Consider the following 18390-nt stretch of genomic DNA (forward strand, 5'->3'; position numbering starts at 1 on the left):
TATTTTATTTTTAAATATTTTTCAAATTTTTTACATGTTTTTAAATTTTTTAGTGGCAGTTCATTTGGCCTCATCACCAATCCAAACCGGTTTTTTGGAGGCAAGATGTGGGGTTTCAGGCTATTTTCGCAAAACGATTAATAAATGCATATATTGAAGGGCCTATGTCAAAGCTTGTGCCAGCTGTGCTTGTTGGAGCGTAATTAATGTGAAAAATTTGTTCAGTTCAATTTCCATTATAGTTAGCAAGAACCTCTCCATAATAGTTATCAAAACCAAACCAGACTAAGCTCAATTGTTAAAGTGCAACCAATGCTTTGGGCGGTGTGGTCCAAATTATAAAATCAAGTTTGATAAAAAAATTTATCAAAAATCCATATTTGACTGATTTTGATTGGTTAGCTAAATAAAGTGGCTAATTTTTTTTATTACATTATATATTTTCAACTAATATTTTCATCTTTGGTGGTCAACACTATGTAATACTTAGGATAAACACTATTCTCAACTATCCGATCTTGATCAAGATCTATCACTTGGATTTTACAAATATATATGTATTATATGTGTGCGGAGACAAATGAAAATCTCGCCAATAAGCATCGTAGAGGAGATAAAAAGTTACAGCTTATAAGATCGATGACATAATCACTAAGCAGCAGAGAGAGTAGTCCTCAAGGTATGTAGTGTATAAAATAGGGGCACAACCTTCTTGATCAACAAGAAGGCACACACATTCTCTATGCTTATCCTCAGTTCCTCACTAATTCAATGTACAAAGATATCATGACAGAGAAGAGCACATATGATGATGTTGGCATTGGATACAATGTACAAAGACTGTCTCTGAATATAAATTTGAGACCCTCTCTAAAGTCTAAACCATGCATACATTACTATGTGAAACATTTATTCATACATAAACACTTAACACTGGTGGATAATTAAGATTAGAACCCAATACTATAGCAATAGTGGGTCACAATGTTCAACTTTTCATAGTAATCGCCAAATTTTACAGGATCCTAATTCCCCACCCTGAAAAAACCGAGAAGAAGAAGAAAGACATAAAAGTTTTAACATTATAACTGTCCGCCATTTGAATAATGGGTCCCCCTTTCCATTAAGGAGTGGACCGGCTGCCAAGCCAGGCCGGACCCAAGCCCAAGCCTAGGCCAAACAACTGTGCTTTATCTAACCTGAAACCCCATTGTTGGGGCTTTTGAGCCCACCCTCAAGTTTCAGGCCCAATCTGGCCTGGTCGGCCTCCTTTGCAGTGTCATAAGAAGCATGAAGGCCAAAGAAGAAATAGTACACGAGAATCACAGCGGTCCAAAGCCCGAACCTCATAAATGAGTGGGCGTCGATTGATCCCAACAAGAATATGTTGATAGCGATTGATGCTGAAGGGAGCCAAGGCACGAGAGGGACACCCCAGATCTTGGGCTCTCGGGCTTTTGGTACTGTAAGCCACAGACCGCAGGTTGATAGGAACCATAATGGAACGGTGATCACGAATCCTATCCAACCATCTCCTCCTAGAGCCCAGTATACTGCAGTTGCAATAGAGGAACCAATTATAAGGACTATGAATGCAACGAGCTTGGCCCAGTTAGAGAGAGTTGTTTCTCCAGAGACATAATGTCGGCGAACTATGAGGGCTACTCCGACAAGGGAGAATATGAAGAGGGTGGAGATCGATAGGAGGCTGGACAGGATGTCGAGGTCAGTGAAGAATGCGATCACTGCGGTGGCACCAAGCATGACGGCAGTCGCGTTGCTAGGTGTTCCAGTCTTTGGGTGGACCAATGCAAGCCAAGGTGGGACCATGTGGGTGCGGGCAATGTGGGTCAGGTACCTAGCCTGGCCCACCGCACCAACTAGGAGCACAGTGGTCATGCCCTTTAGCGCCCCGAAGGCCACAATGTACTTAGCCCAACCCATGCCAACTGCCTGAAAGGCGACAGAGAAGGGGGCGTCCTTATCGATCTCAGCATATGGCTGCATCAGACATAGAGTCACAGCCAACAGACAATATGCTAGGGTAGTTATAGCCATAGAACCCACTAACCCTATTGGGATGTCTCGACCTGGATCCTTGGTTTCCTCTGCCATAGTGGACACTGCATCAAATCCGACATATGCGAAGAACAAAACAGCCGACGCCTTGAAGACTCCTCGGGACCCAAACGGAATAAAATTAGTGTAATTTTTGGTGTCTGCATGGGTAAGACCAGCAATTATGATGAAGACGATCACAGCAATATGGATTATGGACGCAATGTAATTGAACCGAGAGGTGCCCTTGGTGCTGAGGACTGCAACGATACAGACGATTATGAGCACAACTACGGCGATGGGGTCTAGCTTATTGTAGTCCGGAGCAAGGTTCGTGATGATACGAAAGTCATCGGGATGGTGGTTGAGGAGTGTGGCAAAGTAGGAGGTCCACGCACGGGCAACAGCAGCACCGCCGATTACATACTCCAAGAGGATGTTGCCAGCAGCGATGAAGGCCATGAAATCGCCCAGCTCAACGCGGAGGTACGCAAAGGAGCCCCCTGTTTTTTCCAAGGATAGAAGGGGAGTGAGATGGTGCAACAACGTTGGAATAGATAGAAAAGAATTTACTGAGAAAACGACATGCAAGCACAATTCCATTGCCATACAAGATGGAAGATAATAGAGAACAATATGCAAATAGAAAGATATGCAAGCACACAAGTTTCATTGCAGTACAAGTTGTAAGAGATTGAAGAAGTCACAATAAATAAAAGGAAATTGTGGCAAATAGGTCATCCTTTTCATTGTCCATTGGACGAGAATGACTGGTACTTGAATGGGTGACCTCAGTTAAATATGATCAAAGAGATAATGGCTCAAATTTAGTAAACTGTGATTAATTCACACCTCTATACAGTAAACATTCTTTTGGTATGTAGCTTTTACGCATAAAAGAATCAACAGAAGAGAGGCTAGATTAGTTTGTTTGAGAGAAACTTTGAAGGTTCAAACCCTCGACCTCCCTAAGCCAAAATGATATGTCTCTACCATAAACTTAAATCGAATCGACATAAGATTCACATGTAAAAAGCTCTTTCAACATGAGTCTTTTAAATTTACAAAGAATCTCTCATGAGAATTACTAAATGTTCCCATACAACAACATATGTGCAAAGACAAATCTAGTCTGAGAATTTTCAAGGAAACTACCAAATATTCTCACATAATTTCATGTCCCAGGCATTCGAGTCTTAATCAGTGCTTTCAATGGACCAAGTAATGGTAAAATGTAGGCCTTGTGAATCAAAATATTACCCTTTAACAATATGAGTTTTGAAACACTCCCAAGTCCGACTTGGATCAGATGAGTCATTAGACTCAGCAGGGTGCCCTGTCTGAGTACAAACCTTGGGAATTGGGCCATTCTCACTGGTTCCCAAGGCTTTTGTTATAAATTTGTTTAGACTCGGCTGTGTCTATCCCCCTGAATTGGGCTTCATCACAAGTCCAGGGATTAGAACATTTAATAGTATTAATCAATGCTCTCAAACATTACAATCCAAGTATTGAGACAATGCACACCGTGCTCTTATCAACACTGACCCATCAATAATGTAATTTCGGTCTCTCGAGAAAGGGAGCATATGTATTTTGGATGCATACCTGCTACAGGGATTTCAACTGCAAATTCAGTGTAGCAAAACACAGCAAGCATGGCTGAAATTCCGGAAACAACATAGGAGAGGACAACAGCTGGTCCAGCCCCTTGCTTGGCCTCGCGACCCGTAAGCACGAATATACCAGCTCCTATCACAGCTCCAATGCCAAACCACATGAGATCCCACCATTTCAAGTTCTTTTTCATTTCGTTGTGACTTCGAGCTCGAATCTCATTGAGTTCAGTCTCATCAAGAGATCGAGTCAAGATCCGATCTTTGAGCCTCGGCCACATTTCACTCAAGGACCTTGTGTAATTACCCCAACTTTTGAACGACTCTTCGGGTAAAAAGTCTTCTTTAGTGCAAGTGCAGCCCCTCCTTCTCAACACTTGCGGACGGTCGCCGACTTCCCCCATATTCTCTACTCTTATGAGAAGAAAGAGAGGTAGAGAGAAAGTGGGTTAGGATGAGTTGCTTCTAGTTTGGCCTGCAGCTGCAAAAAGAAGGAATTGTTAGAGCTTTAGAATGGAAGGAAAAAGGCTTTGGTTAGTTCCTAATGGACATAAAAATACATAAACAAAATTAAGTAAGATCATTTTTTGTCACAAATTTTCATAGCAACCAATTCGAAGTTGACCATTGCACAAAAATAGGATTACAGATTAAAAAGAAAAAATCTCGGTGTGTTCCAGAAGCCTTATAATGTAAAACCATGAGAAGGCTTCGTCTCCACGAACCACTAACAGTGATCAAAGTTTACTGATCTTAAAAGAACCATTATTACATCATAACGTGGGCTTATCAACACAGCTTTCACATGGTTTTGATATGATAAGGCAATTCATACCAGCAATTAAGCAATTGCATGTTCAACTCAGGATTCGCCCAAGTCGGACCAGTTCGGAGGGCTGGAGATACCTGGTCTGAAAAACCCGGCCCTAGTCTCCCAGTTTTTTAGTATCTTGTTGAAATTTCTTGGTCTGCCTCAGGACTCACCAGTGTGAGACCTGGGGGGGACTCCGGCCTAGACCCACCCTTGGTGAGTCCGAAGCTAAAAGTAGCCAAGGACTTTTAGCTTCCACATCTTTTTCTTTTCCTTAAAACAATGGAACTCAAAAGTTCCGATTGCAGAGGACGGTGGTAGCTCAAAATTAAAACCTACATACATGAAATCACTCCTCATAAAAAACGGTTGAAGTGTTCCTTTTCGACAACTCCTATATAAATCCGACAAAAGATTATGCTCTCGCAGGTATATGCTCCAGCGTATAAAAGATATCTTGAAGTACTTTAAGGGCAATATTTTTTTTATCTTTTATTTTTTTGGGACGTAACCTCGTCAACCAATAGAATAACACAAATATAAAATAGTAAGAAATAACAATGCTTAAATGCAAGCGCCCCTGAAAAATAGTGCCTTATGATTGGACAGAAACGGTATGATATTTGGGAAGTCAAATCTGTAATATAAAATAATAAAAAATAACAATGCTTAAATGAACGTGCCCCTGAAAAAAATAGTGCCCTATGATTGAACAGAAACAGTATGATATTTGGGAGGTCAAATCTGTGGTAGAAACTCAAAAATTTAATTTTTTTTTTTTTAATTTTTTTTTTAAAATCCTCAACTGGTGATTCTAAAGTGGATTCCAACCTAACAGATCAAGAAAGTACCCCTACTCCTAGGTCTCTTCCCGAGGGAGCAAGTGCACAGTCTGGTCCCTATGGAACAAGCTTTGAACTAAATATCTGGAAACTTTGATATGAGCAGACTTTTGAAGACAATGAACCACCCGTTCTTGACTTAAGAGGCCCTCAAAGAGGGTCATGGGCAGCCAAACTTGCCATTTTTTGTTACCATTTGAACTTTCAACTGGCTCATTAATTATGAACATCCAGTAAAATTCTAAAAAGAGGAGAGAGAAAATAGAATATAAAGAGGAAATTTTTGGAAATTTTTGCATAAAAAAAAAAGAAAAAAGTTTATATAAAGTTGCAATGTAGAGTTAGGGGTGCACCTCAAAAATCCATCTGAAAAGGTGGTTTTAATGTTGAAAAACCTTTTGATTGATCATCTCGATATTGAGATGTATGACTATAAAAAATAAAAAGATTTTAAATTTAAAAAACAGTGCATTTTACAACATAATATCTACCCCATCTATTTTCAAGATTTTGATATATTTATAGATCTACTTGGTTTTAACCATTTTTTAAATTTAAAATTTTATAATTAGATAGAAAAATAGATTTTGAGATAATCTTAAAAACATTTTACATCAAAATTATCTACCATGGTAAAATTTGAAAGCGCCTTACCTCTACAGCTGTGGATGGATCCGTATGCAAACTGCACCCAAAAAGAAAACCGAAGCCATACCATTTAAGAATTCAATCAGGTTGAAAAAAGGAGGAATGGATCCCTACCCCGGTTATCAAAATAGCTAGCTAGTGAGAGAGAGAAGACATCAATGAGAGAGAGAAGCATCAATAAGAGAGAGAGTATAAAAAAACATCAATAAGAGAGAGAGAGAGGTCATTTCTTTCTAAATGAAAATTTGTAAGTGTGTTTCTAAAGGGATTTTCTATAAGAGAGAGTAAATGGAAATTTCTAAATGCAAATTTGTCGCTTTCTATACCATATGAAAAAAAGAAAGAGAGTAAATGGAAATTTCTAAAGGGGGCCGTTTCTATAACTTTAAACAATACAATTAAGATGCAACTCCAAATTTTATCATAATATATATAATTTTATTGTAAAAAATTTTAGGATTATTTTAAAAACAATTTTTATATCTAATTAGAAAAATTTAAACTCAAAAAATGGTTAAAATCAGGTAGATCTATAAACATGAAAATCGTGAAAATTGACGGTCTAGATAATGTGTGGCAAGATGCACTATTTTTTAGACTCAAAAACTTTTTTTTTTAATACATACATCTCAATGTCGAGATGATCAATTAGAAGGTTTTTCAACATTAAAACAACATTTCAAATATATTTTTGAGATGCATACATAATTCTACATTTTAAGGTTTCAACCTCATGTAAACGTTTCCCATTTCTAATGCAAATCTGTAGCGTTCTATACCATATGAAGAGAGAGAGAGGGTCGTTTTCTTCTCACTGGGAATTTGTAGTTCTACATCATTGCTGCTAAGGAAAAGAGCTCCTATAGTCAACCTTTTCCAATAATTAAGTCACAACTCATGGTTTTTTATTTAAAATGAAGGAAATTTTATCATGAATGAGGAGTCAATTAAAAAATAATAATAAATTAAAATTGCTCACTTAAATTTGCATTGATTAGAAAAATCGACAAATCATAAGAAATCAATAATAGCACAACATAAGGAAAATATGGAAAACCATCTAATAGATCATCACGATTATATGGATATATTAAAAAAATAGCACATCTTGCAAGACATTATCTGGGCAGTTCATTTTCAAGATTTTCGTGCGTCTATAAATTTACTTGATTTAAACTATTTTTTAAGTTTAAAATTTGATAATTAAATATAAAAATAAATTTTCAAAATTTTTTAAAAACATTTAGCACCAAAATTGCATCTTATGACAAAAGTTAGAGATGCGCCTTACTTTGTTGGAACCTTATAAAAACCACCCCCTGCCATGATTTTTTGCGGTGCACCTCATTTCAATAATATAAAGTTGCAAGTATACATAAAACTTTCTTCTACTTTAATTTACCTCTTCAAATAAATTAACTGGAAAATATATCTCTCCGTCCCCCCCCCTCCTCCTTACATAGTGTTATAACTGAAATCTCTCGCTCACACAAAAAGTATTAAAACTTAGGACATGTTTATCTCGTGAATATCTTTACGTGAATTAGTGTGATTGTGTTTACTCGAGAGAATTCTTTTTATGTGGTTAAGTGTTGAAATATTTTCACACCAATTAGACGCTCATTTTTTAGGTGAAACAAACATGTTAGAACGAAAAGAAAAAAAAAAAAAAAACCTCTCTTGAATAATTACAACTGATATCTCTCTCCCTCGGCACTATGGATGCTCATTTTAACAAGTAACAGCACCTCAACCTTCAAAAAAATATGAAAATTTACAGAATATTGAATATTTCAACAGGCCCAAAACAGAATTTAACAACTGAAAATAGCTTAAAAATTGAATATTTCATCTAGCCCAAAATAATGGAAATGTCTCTCTCTTTCATACACACAAACTCCCCCCAAAAAAATAAAGTTTCTGATTATTCCTGTAATAAAGAAAACACCAAAATCTAAAACAAAAATCGTAATGAAAAGATTTGAAAAAGGAAAAAAACATTCGAGCAAAACACACAAATATCCAACTAAACAACAGAAAGGGAAACTTCAAAATAAACGAAACACCAAAATCCTGCAATCAGAAAACGAAAACACAAATAAAATCTTCAACACGTACCTAAAAGCGCTTTAACTCAAACACGATACTGGTTTCCCATCCGGAAAAGTGGTTTTCCGTCGAACAATAGTGGCGTCACTTTCCCTTTCCAGTGAAAATTTTGACGGATAGCAGGAAAATTTGTAACAGTGAGCCGGATAAATTGTTTCCCGCAAGAATCGACCAGAATCTGGCCTTCTCAAAGAAGATTCATGGCGATACTTATAACAAAAGCCGCTCATATGATTTGAAAAATAAACTGCGAAAATCTCTTTCTAAAAAAATATGTTTCCAAATAATGTGAACGCGAAATAGCAAGTTGTTTAAGGCCACGATTTTGAAGGGGGACGTGAAGTTTGAATGTATTCATTTGTTGGTTCATAAGGAAGGCTAGACAGAGACCTACATATAGAAAGCTAGGAAAAGTGACAACCGTTTGCCATAAAAAAGAAAATATTAAAAGAAAAAAGACAGCGATTTTGGAGCTGTCCTATGGCTATACATAAACTTATTCCCGGATTTTGAGGGTGCAGAAATAGATAAGTTTCTCTTTCTAAAAACTTAAGAGGTTATCTTAGGGTATTATAGTATAACTTTATAATGTACTTAACAATTTTGGACATTTATATATAATGATTTCATACTTCTTTCTAATAATTAAAAATATTTTTATGAATAAATTTTCTATATACAAAACAAGAGTGTCAAAAATTATTGAATACAATGATAAATTACTTTATATTGTGAACACCCTAACACAATCTAAAGCCAAAAAGTTGAAAAAAGTTACTTCATCAGTCAACTCATGAACTCTCTCCCTACATTGTTAGGAACCCAGCAAACTTTAGAGAGAGAAAATACATCAGCAAACTTTAGAGAGAGAAAATTCATGTGTAGGTTTATATTTAAGAAAATTATATAATATTATTATTTATTTTTGGTACATAAAAGTCATATGAAATATTGACCATTGGATATAAAATCGGGTGTTAGAGGTGTCTAGTTGAGTGGCATCGAAGTTTAAAAGAAAATTTTTCGAGCTTTGTTGTATTCCTCGAGCAATTTCACATCTACCTGTTACCTGTTATTGGGTACATCCTTGTACTAAATGATCTTGGAGTACGCAATTCCCTATATTTGTTAGGAAAAATTACAGTTGTATCATAAAAAAAAAGGGGTATTTATGTAAATTTTAAGCGGAGGTATTATGTCCTTTTGTGTTTTTCTCAACATAACTTTCGGTCTAATGTTTCAAATAACAACATGTTTTTTTATTTTATCTTCGATTATTTGACTGGAAGATTACACCGTTACAATATAACATATTATGTAGGCTACCCAAATCATGTATCATTTGGAATGTAGGCTACCCAAATTATGTATCATTTGAAAAAAATAAATAAAATTTGAAAACTTATTAAAAAAACATTTGCAATGTTAGTTACAATTGTTTTTAAATTAGAAGAACCACCTATTTGCATCCATCTTTAAGATGGATGCTTATGCCTCTTGACCGCATATTGTAGAAATGTTGTCCAGCCCTCATGAAGCAATTGTTCTTTTTTTATTACATCCATTCTTTTGCCTTTTTATTTCTTCATAGCACTAAGAGCAGGTTTGGGGTTCATATAATTTTCAGAAGAAAACTTGTATCATGCTACATTTGTTGTTCACTTTTTGATCATTCAATCTAAGTTGTTGAACTTATTATATGGAGGCTTATAAGAAGTTTTCCCTTTATTTCTAAAGAGAAGAGATGGTCTTTTTACATTACAACATAGGTGATCCTAGTTTGTACGATTTCCCCTTAATTAAAGAAATCTGAAAGGATTCTTAGAGGTCTCTTTGTGAACTACATTTCTATCTTATAACCAGTGTTTTAAAACTCAGATAAGTGGGGTGAATCATTCACACTATATATCCATATTGGATCACTAGATTGGCAATTTAGATCGGTTAAGATTAGTCTAAATCAATGATCGGAAAAAATTTTAAAAATAAAAAATAAATTTAAAATTTAAAAAGAGATTTCTAGGGTTGGGATTTAAGGGGGACCAGGAAAATTTTAGATAAACTTAAACAAAAAGAACATGAAAAAATGAGGTTTTAGGGTGGGACCGGGCCGAGACCTATACCATCAAAGAACCGATTCAATCTTTGTCAATTCTGGACTTGATCGACGATCTGGATAGGAAATCACCATATTTTAAAATATGGCTATTATCCACGCTAGAGCTAGTAAGCAAGAGATTGTAATAAAAGGAGCTTTAGTTAAAACCTTACAAAGTAGGATTTGAGATACAACCAAAATTGTCGATATTATTTCATATAAAATATTGGGATAAGATTCAGACGATGAGAATAATGATTATTTCATTTGAAATGCTCATAAACAAAAGAACATAAAACGCAATCTTGATCATCTTATTTCATTTGAAAAAACATAAAACGCAATCATTGATTATCTCTCAACCGTGTCCAAAACATATTTAGCAAGTCGCCGATTTAATCGGTTTAAATACGATTTAATATGCGATTTTTTTAATAGATCAGTAAAAATACGTGATCTTTTCTGGTAGAAGTTTAAAAGACGACTTTTTCAAAATTTGAAAAAATCGTTTCAAATAATCTTTCTCAAAATTTGAAAAAATCGTTTCAAATAATCTTTCTCAAAATTTGAAAAAATCGTTTCAAAAAATCTTTCGTATTAATATACTCTACTTTTTATATTTTTGGAAAGTTCAATATTTTTTTCCTATTTTGTGAAATTTCTATTTCTATTCTCCCGAAACATTCTCTGGTTCACTGCTATGGATATGGTGCGTATTTTTCCAGGTGGTTATGGGTACAACATGGTTAGCAAGTATGGGGTAGACAATTTCTTTCTAGAATGATGAAAATTGAATTCACCTACCTAATACTTATCTTAACGAATAGAATAGATAATCATCTTATGATTTAGAGATATATCACATTGAATATTTGATATTTATATTTATATTTATAGGGAGGTCATTTTTATACTGAGTGATATATATAGAGTGAAAGCATTACTCCTCATTACTATTAATTTTTTCTATATTGCGTATTTTTATATAAATATTTGATATTTATATTTATAGGAAGGTCATTTTTATACTGAGTGATATATATAGAGTGAAAACATTATTCCTCACTATTATTAATTTTTTCTATACTGGGTGATATATATATATTTAGAGTTTTAAAATTTCTAATATTTTAAATATATCCGATTTTTTGACTATGATTTTTTTGAGCCTAGTATGACATATTTGTAATGTCTTTACATGAAGTATTTTTGTCGATCCATATTTTTTACCCGATTTTTTTATCAGACTTTTAAAAATAAAAACGATTAGTTTTCGATTTCAAGGTGAGCCGATTTATTTATAATCGCCGACTTGCTAACTATGATCGAGATACCATTAGATGCTTGCATTCTAAATTCCATAATCCATGCTTCCAAGTGGCATATTTGCTTAAACAAACAAAACAAACTTCAATGACCTTCTTTTAAGCCATGCCAAACAAAAATAAAATGACAAACAAAGCATTGAAATAAAAAAAAGGAAGAGCTTAAAAACCAAACACACAAACACACAAAACTACAAAGACTAGAAAACAATTAACAAAAAAACATTAATTTCAAGAAATGTAATATGATTAAGACCGGTTGAATTACTATTCACAAGTTGCTAAAAAATGGAGTTAAACTATTACATCGAGGTCTCATCACGTAATAAGAACATATACAAATATGTAACATTAAAGAAATTATAAAAAATTATATTACTTAGTGTAGAAATAATTTATAGCTTAAATTATTTAATAAACATCGAGGTTAACTATGTTATTTCTAAAAGTATTTAATGCCAGGTGCTATTAAGCTGTTACATCGAGGTTAACTATGTACACAGTAATATACAAACAATTATATAATTCATGGACGAATAAGAAGGGCTAAACAATCGATAGTATTAAAAAAATCGGTTATTTGTTTAAGAGAGAGATTAGAAAAAAGAATTACCTGGTTAAGCGACCATTAAAGCTGGAGATGAGCTGTGTTAAGCAAATTCAAGTATAGAAAATGTGAAGAGAGACAATGAGTTTGTGTGAGAGGGAAGAGAGAGATTAAGGGGAGAGGGCAATGTTCCTTGAGAGAGAAAGAAATTCAATAGGGGAGAGAGAGAGTGCAGTGGAAACACTAACTTGCAGCACATATAAATAAGAGAATCTCACCCTTTAATTCCAATGTGAACTACGTTTTTCCTTTCTTAATTCAACGCCTAAATTAATAAACGTCGAATTTTTTAAGTTCAGCGGCTATGGACGGTGATCTCGATCTTTGACGTTCACACGTTGAGATGCGCCAACAGTCCAAATTTTAGAGGATGAAGTTTCTATGAGGCGTAGGTCTTATAAAAATCAAATAAACCCTTACCTCAAATCCTCATCTACAAAAAAAAAAAAAATTTCATCTTCGGAAATCTCCACAATAGCTCTAAAATCAATTTTTGATATCGATAATATAATTTTAAACTAAAAAAAATGTGTGGATCTTCGAACACATAGGTTTAGAGTGAAATGAACGGTTTGGACAACTTGTTAAAATATACATTATTTTTAAAGTTTGATATCCTGAATTTTTTCGTCAACCATAATATTCAAGCCAATATGATCAGGGTTGTAGCAGTTTTCCAATACTTTACAATTTCTGATAAGTTATAAGGTGAGGTTTTATTTATTTTGATAGGGCTGCAGCCCTATCAAACCATTTTCCTTTAGGTGATACTGAAGGGATTTTCGACATAGAGGCATTTGGAGTCGGAAACGCGCTTTTCTGAACAGGCGTGTCGGCACAACGCGCACGGCACGTGGTTCTATTTTTACAGAGAGAATCCTAATGAAACAGCGGAAAAGTTTTGTTTTGCTTTATTTGAAGGGCGTGGTTTATATAAGGTCGCAACTTTAACCGATCCAATTAAGGCGCATCTCCAAATTTTATTCTAATACGTAATTTTAATGAAAAAATTCTTAAGATTACCTTAGAATCTATTTTTATATTTAATTATAAATTTTTTAACTCTAAGTAGATCTATTAATTTGTGAAAAATCTTGAAAATTGATGGTCTAGATAATGTATTACAATATTTACAATATTTGGGACTCCAAATTTTTTTTTTTTTATTTTTTATTTTTTTTTTTCTTTCATATTCATACATCTTGATGTCGAGATGATCAATTAGAGGTGCTTTCAACACTAAAACAACACTTTCCAATGGATTTTTGACGTGCATCTATAATTCTACATTGTAAGGTTACAACCTTATATAAACTTTTCCTTATTTGAAAACTCGAATTACATAGATCGAAAAGAGAATTTTAGTGAAAAATGGAAAGATAATGAGTGCAAGTTTATTTTCCCCTTCTTCTAATAAACAACAATGTTTAAAAAATTAGAACAAGTGTAGGAAAGATCGGACCATTCAAATTTTAACGGCCCAGTTAGACCTAGTTAGATCGGAACATTCCACTGGCCGGTTCCGATTTTGGCCAGTTTTGATGAACCGGCCAAGTATTTTAAAAAATATATATAAAAAATATTATATAAAATCCAAAAAAATAAGGAATCTTGTAATGTATTTTTTAAAATATTTTCATCATTTTGGCAAAGAATGGAAACTGTTTGGGTCAACAATACAATACTTACTTTCAAAAATACCCCTTACCACAAATCGATTTTTTTAAATCTATTTTTCATTAACTTTCAACTTCATTTGGATGTGCTTTGTTTAATCGTGCTTTAAATATATTTTTCATAATTTATTAAATTTTTTTAACACTTTTTGGACCGCTTGGGACTTTCCCAGTTAGGCTGGTTTACCAGTTAGGCCGGCTGAATCGCTTCTGGCCCCATATTTGGTTAATTGTTCCTGTTCGATTTTTCCTACATTGATTAAAACTCACTTGGACTCACCGTCCAATGTGTGGCAATGGGAACGGTTTGACTCCACCCCAAAAATTGAGACCTAGACTACATAATATGGTCTGAGGTAGAGCGGGGGTTTGCAGGGCCACCACAGATTGAGTCCGGGCCAATATTCAAAGATTGTTCATTTCACCCTAGAAATAAGTATTCAAAGCTCGTTCATTTTTATTTACTTTTAATGCTGCCATTTTACAAGGTAAAACACTCCTCCAAACCCTTGAAAATCTTGAGAATAGAGATCTATTGAAAATCTTGAGAATAAAGACCATTTAGATAATGTGTTATAAGATGCATTTTTTAAATATTTAAAATCTTTTTTACTTTTTATTTTCATACATCTCTAGCTGGACAGATCAATTGGAGGGTTTTTCAGCATCAGAAAAACCTTTTTTAATTAACTTTTAAAATGTGTCTTAGTTATAGTACAAAAGTATGACATCTTATACAAGCGTTTTCCTTCGTTTAAATTTTTTTAAAAAGCGTTTTTTATCCTTTAATGCATTAATAATGTCTCAATGGTGCTCAAGATGTTTCATTTTGGACTCTTTTGAACCTTCATCTCATGAACCGAGTGTAAACATAACTCTCTCTCTCTCTTTTTCTCTCTCTCATTTAGAGGTACCCGATCATACTCAAGACCGGACGGGTAGACATGACTTCGGGTCTGGGTATAGGTTCAAATTTTGAACCAGAAAATTGGATCTGAGTCTAAAATCTGGAACCCAGTACTATTAAGTATTCGGGTCTAGGTCCAGCTGGACTTGAATAATATGGGTATATATGGGTATTCACAAATGTTGCAATTACGTTTGTTTCTTAGGAATTTTCAGTTATTAATAAAATAATAAGAAATGTGGGCATATGTGGGTATTCATAAATGCTGTACAATATTATAAATATTACCAATAATGTGAGTATATGATGGTAAAAAAAGAAGAAGCTCATAATCATGGCCCATACATCTCACATAAATAAAGAGGTGGTAATGGACACGACCATACCCGAGACCCAACGGTAGATTAGACCTCAGGTCCAGACATGGATCCAAATTTTGGACCCGAAAGGTTGGATCCCCGTTCAAAACCTCGACTCATATTTGTTTTTGGCATCCAGTTGCAGCATGCCTACCCATAAAGAAGTGGTCAAAGATAAGCTAAATGAAGTTGACCTCTAGTGAAATGTGGTCCGATAAATGTGGATCGTGCTTTCAAATGGGATAAGAGTGAGAGAGCTCGAGTGAAAAGAATCATATATTCCCTATCCTACTTTGACTAAATAGTTCGATCTGGATTCTTGACATATTCTTTGGTCCAAAAAACTTAAATGCATTATCCTATATAATCATCATAGTAACATATTTAGCCAATAGGAGTATGATTACAAAATAAACGCATTTGGAAGGGCCGCAGATCTTTGAAGTCGCATCTCAAATCTCATCTGAAAAAAGTCAATTCGGTGCTGAAAACTTGCAAACCGATTATATCGATCTTGCCAATCATGGATATAGAAAAAAATAAATAAAAGAATACCGGCCTAAAATGATCTATCTTGTAAAACATTTTTTGGCTCTTCTATTTGAGTCTTTCTAGATCTATTAAATATATATATCATTTTTTAAACTTCAAATTCCATAGTTATAAATTTGCATGCCATCATAGCGATTTCAGGGCCAAAAAGTTTGGGTATAGAATTACCACATAACGTAAATCTACAGTTCTAGTGAAATGGAACCCCATTGTTTAAAAACATGCTGCTAATATTAACATACACAATTTCCTAATAATCAAGGTTAGACCTTTTAATATTTTATTTTGAATGGTTAAGCCTTAAAGAATGAAAATTCTGAACGCTTTCTACCTTTCCGGTGTTTGTGCATATGGGGACGCACCTGTTATTTTGAATCCACCCTTCCAAAATCTACTTTTATATATCCAAAATTATGCCAGTATATCATCTAGACCATCATGATGATGAATCCGAGAATAAATAAATAAATGTTTTACGCTTAAGATAGCATATTTTGTACTTTCATTTTTTAGACCTCGCTCGACGCTATTTTTGGAGCTCCAAATTCATGGAATAGAAATAGGAATAGAATTACTGTAATTTGTGTTGTGTTTCGAGTCTTATGTCCCTAAAAAACCATAGCAGACGCATGCGTGGGTAAACTCACCACTTTTCCTTTCTTCAGTATGGTTTGAAGTTAACGCATATTTTATATTTTTAGCTGAGACTACAAGATGAAATTTGTGAGATGATGTCAATAGTATCATAGTTTTTCATAGTTCCATGGTAGGAATGGAATTTAAAATGTCACATCATGACGCTGTTTCACCCTAACCATTCGGACCAGAGGCCGTTCCTAATGTTAATGGTGCCATATTAAAGATAAAGTAGTTACCCTGAATATTTTGGAATATTAGGGTTCAAGAGCATATATCAAGTGATGTGAAGTTGAAATCACCTACCAAATGCTCTCATTTATATTGTATTAGTCTCTGAGAATGAGGCCTTATACTTTTTTCTTAGGATAGTTTGAGAATTGAGATTTGTTCATTTTCTTTCTTGTTTATTTACATGAAAGATGTGAGGTCAATTTATTATGTTACAGTACCATTGCTATTTCTATTGAAAATAACTATATAATAAAGGAAATTCATCAAAATACACTTAAAATCAATACATAGTTGATTTCTAAGGTGCATTTTGATTAATTTCCTAAAATTTAGATACAATGGATACCATGCATATGTGTGGTATACTGTACGAAGGATGCGAATGATTACTGTACTATTCTAAAGTTGGTTATAAAGATTGAAATCCTTGAGCCATATATACCCATGTAGATAGGAAAAGTTTATATAAGGTTGTAACCTTAAAACGTAGAACTATAGGTGCACCTCAAAAATCCATCGAAAAAAGTTATTTTAACGTTGAAAACCCCTCTAATTGATCATCTCAACATCGAGATGTATATATATATATATATATATATATATATATATATATATATATATATATATATATATATATATATATATATATATATATATATATATATATATATATATATATATATATATATATATATAATATTTTAAGTCCCATAAATAATTCATCTTGCAACACATTATCTAAACCATCCATTTTCAAGATTCTCACATGTTTATAGATCTACTTGATTTTAACCATTTTTGGAGTTTAAAATTGTATAGTTAGATATAAAAATATATTCTGAAAAAATCCTAAGAATTTTTTATACCAAAATCACAAGTTATGTTAAAATTTGGAGGTGCGCCTAAATTGGATTGTTTATGGTTGCAACCTTACAGTAACCGCATATAATTTCACTAGGAAAAACCTAATTTTGCACTTCTTTTAATTTATAATTGGAAAAAGAATAGCTACTCCTGCAGGAATAGATTGCACAAGTGTTTCCATTGGCAAAAGCGTTCTCATTGGGATTGGTTCGACACCAAAATTTGCAAATCATCTCTATTCATCCCATCTATTTTTCATTTTTTTTTTAAAAAAGAACAAAGTATTCACACCCTTAAGGGTATCCAAAATGATGCTCCCTTCAATAGTGAACATAGACCGTCCATTTGATGGGATCAAACCTAAAGATAGTTATGCATTGCATTTCTTAGCGTTCTTAAGGATGCAGTTACATAGTGAACCAACAATGAATTGGCCCTTGATACCTATGTAAACTAACCTAAAAATGAGCCAATATAGCATTAACTTTTTTTTGGAACTTTTGTTTTTTATTGTTTTTTGGATGACCCAATTTGACATTCACTCCTCGAAGGTTTGTGATGACTTGAGCCATGTTCAAATTCACTAGACTTTCAACTTGCTTTTGATTTCATTTCAAAACGATAAAACTTTTTTAATGGCCTAGGTAAACTAACTCAATACTGACCCAAGATAGCATTAAATTTAAAAAAGTTTGCGCTTGCTAGAGCCATGTTCAAATTAACTGACCTTTCAATTTGTTTTTGATTTCAAGACAAAAAAGACAGCTTTTTGAATGCCCCAAGATTTTTCCAATTCCATTTTTCCCACTTGACTATGGGAAAAGCATTTATTTGTCCCATATATTAAATCTTTAGGTGATTCAAAGTATCTGGGTTGCGGGTACAAACCCTTTTTTCACATAATATAAGGAAAAGTGCTCAAGACGCTAACATGTTGGGCTGAAAAAAAAGGTCGTGTGGACCTTACTAAGGTCCAAGGTCTAGACCTCAAAAGTGGACCCAACAGGTTGGGTCCAGTTACTATAGATTTGGACTCAGCCATGTCTGG

At 33.9% G+C, this 18390-nt stretch overlaps 1 protein-coding gene across 5 annotated transcripts; it reads right to left on the reverse strand.

Moving 5' to 3' along the window:
• Positions 1-871: 871 nt before the first annotated feature.
• On the reverse strand, positions 872-12353 carry AAT1 (amino acid transporter 1). Of its 5 annotated transcripts, none has more exons than XM_020663026.2 (4): positions 12121-12309; positions 5982-6012; positions 3667-4155; positions 872-2561 (listed from the first exon to the last, which is right to left on the reverse strand). In XM_020663026.2, the coding sequence occupies exons 3-4, from the start codon at positions 4076-4078 to the stop codon at positions 1195-1197; spliced, it is 1779 nt and encodes a 592-aa protein (XP_020518685.1). In that variant the 5' UTR covers positions 4079-4155; positions 5982-6012; positions 12121-12309; the 3' UTR covers positions 872-1194. The 5 variants fall into 5 exon arrangements, with proteins under 5 accessions (XP_020518685.1, XP_020518684.1, XP_011620764.1 ...); XM_020663025.2 differs by lacking the exon at positions 12121-12309 and adding an exon at positions 8094-8268; XM_011622462.3 differs by lacking the exon at positions 5982-6012 and having other exon boundaries at positions 12121-12353.
• Between the last annotated feature and the right edge of the window lie 6037 nt (positions 12354-18390).

The sequence above is a fragment of the Amborella trichopoda genome, chromosome 2 (genome assembly GCF_054954075.1).
Source record: "Amborella trichopoda isolate Santa Cruz 75 chromosome 2, AtrichopodaSantaCruz75HAP2 v2.0, whole genome shotgun sequence".
NCBI classification, from domain to species: domain Eukaryota; kingdom Viridiplantae; phylum Streptophyta; class Magnoliopsida; order Amborellales; family Amborellaceae; genus Amborella; species Amborella trichopoda.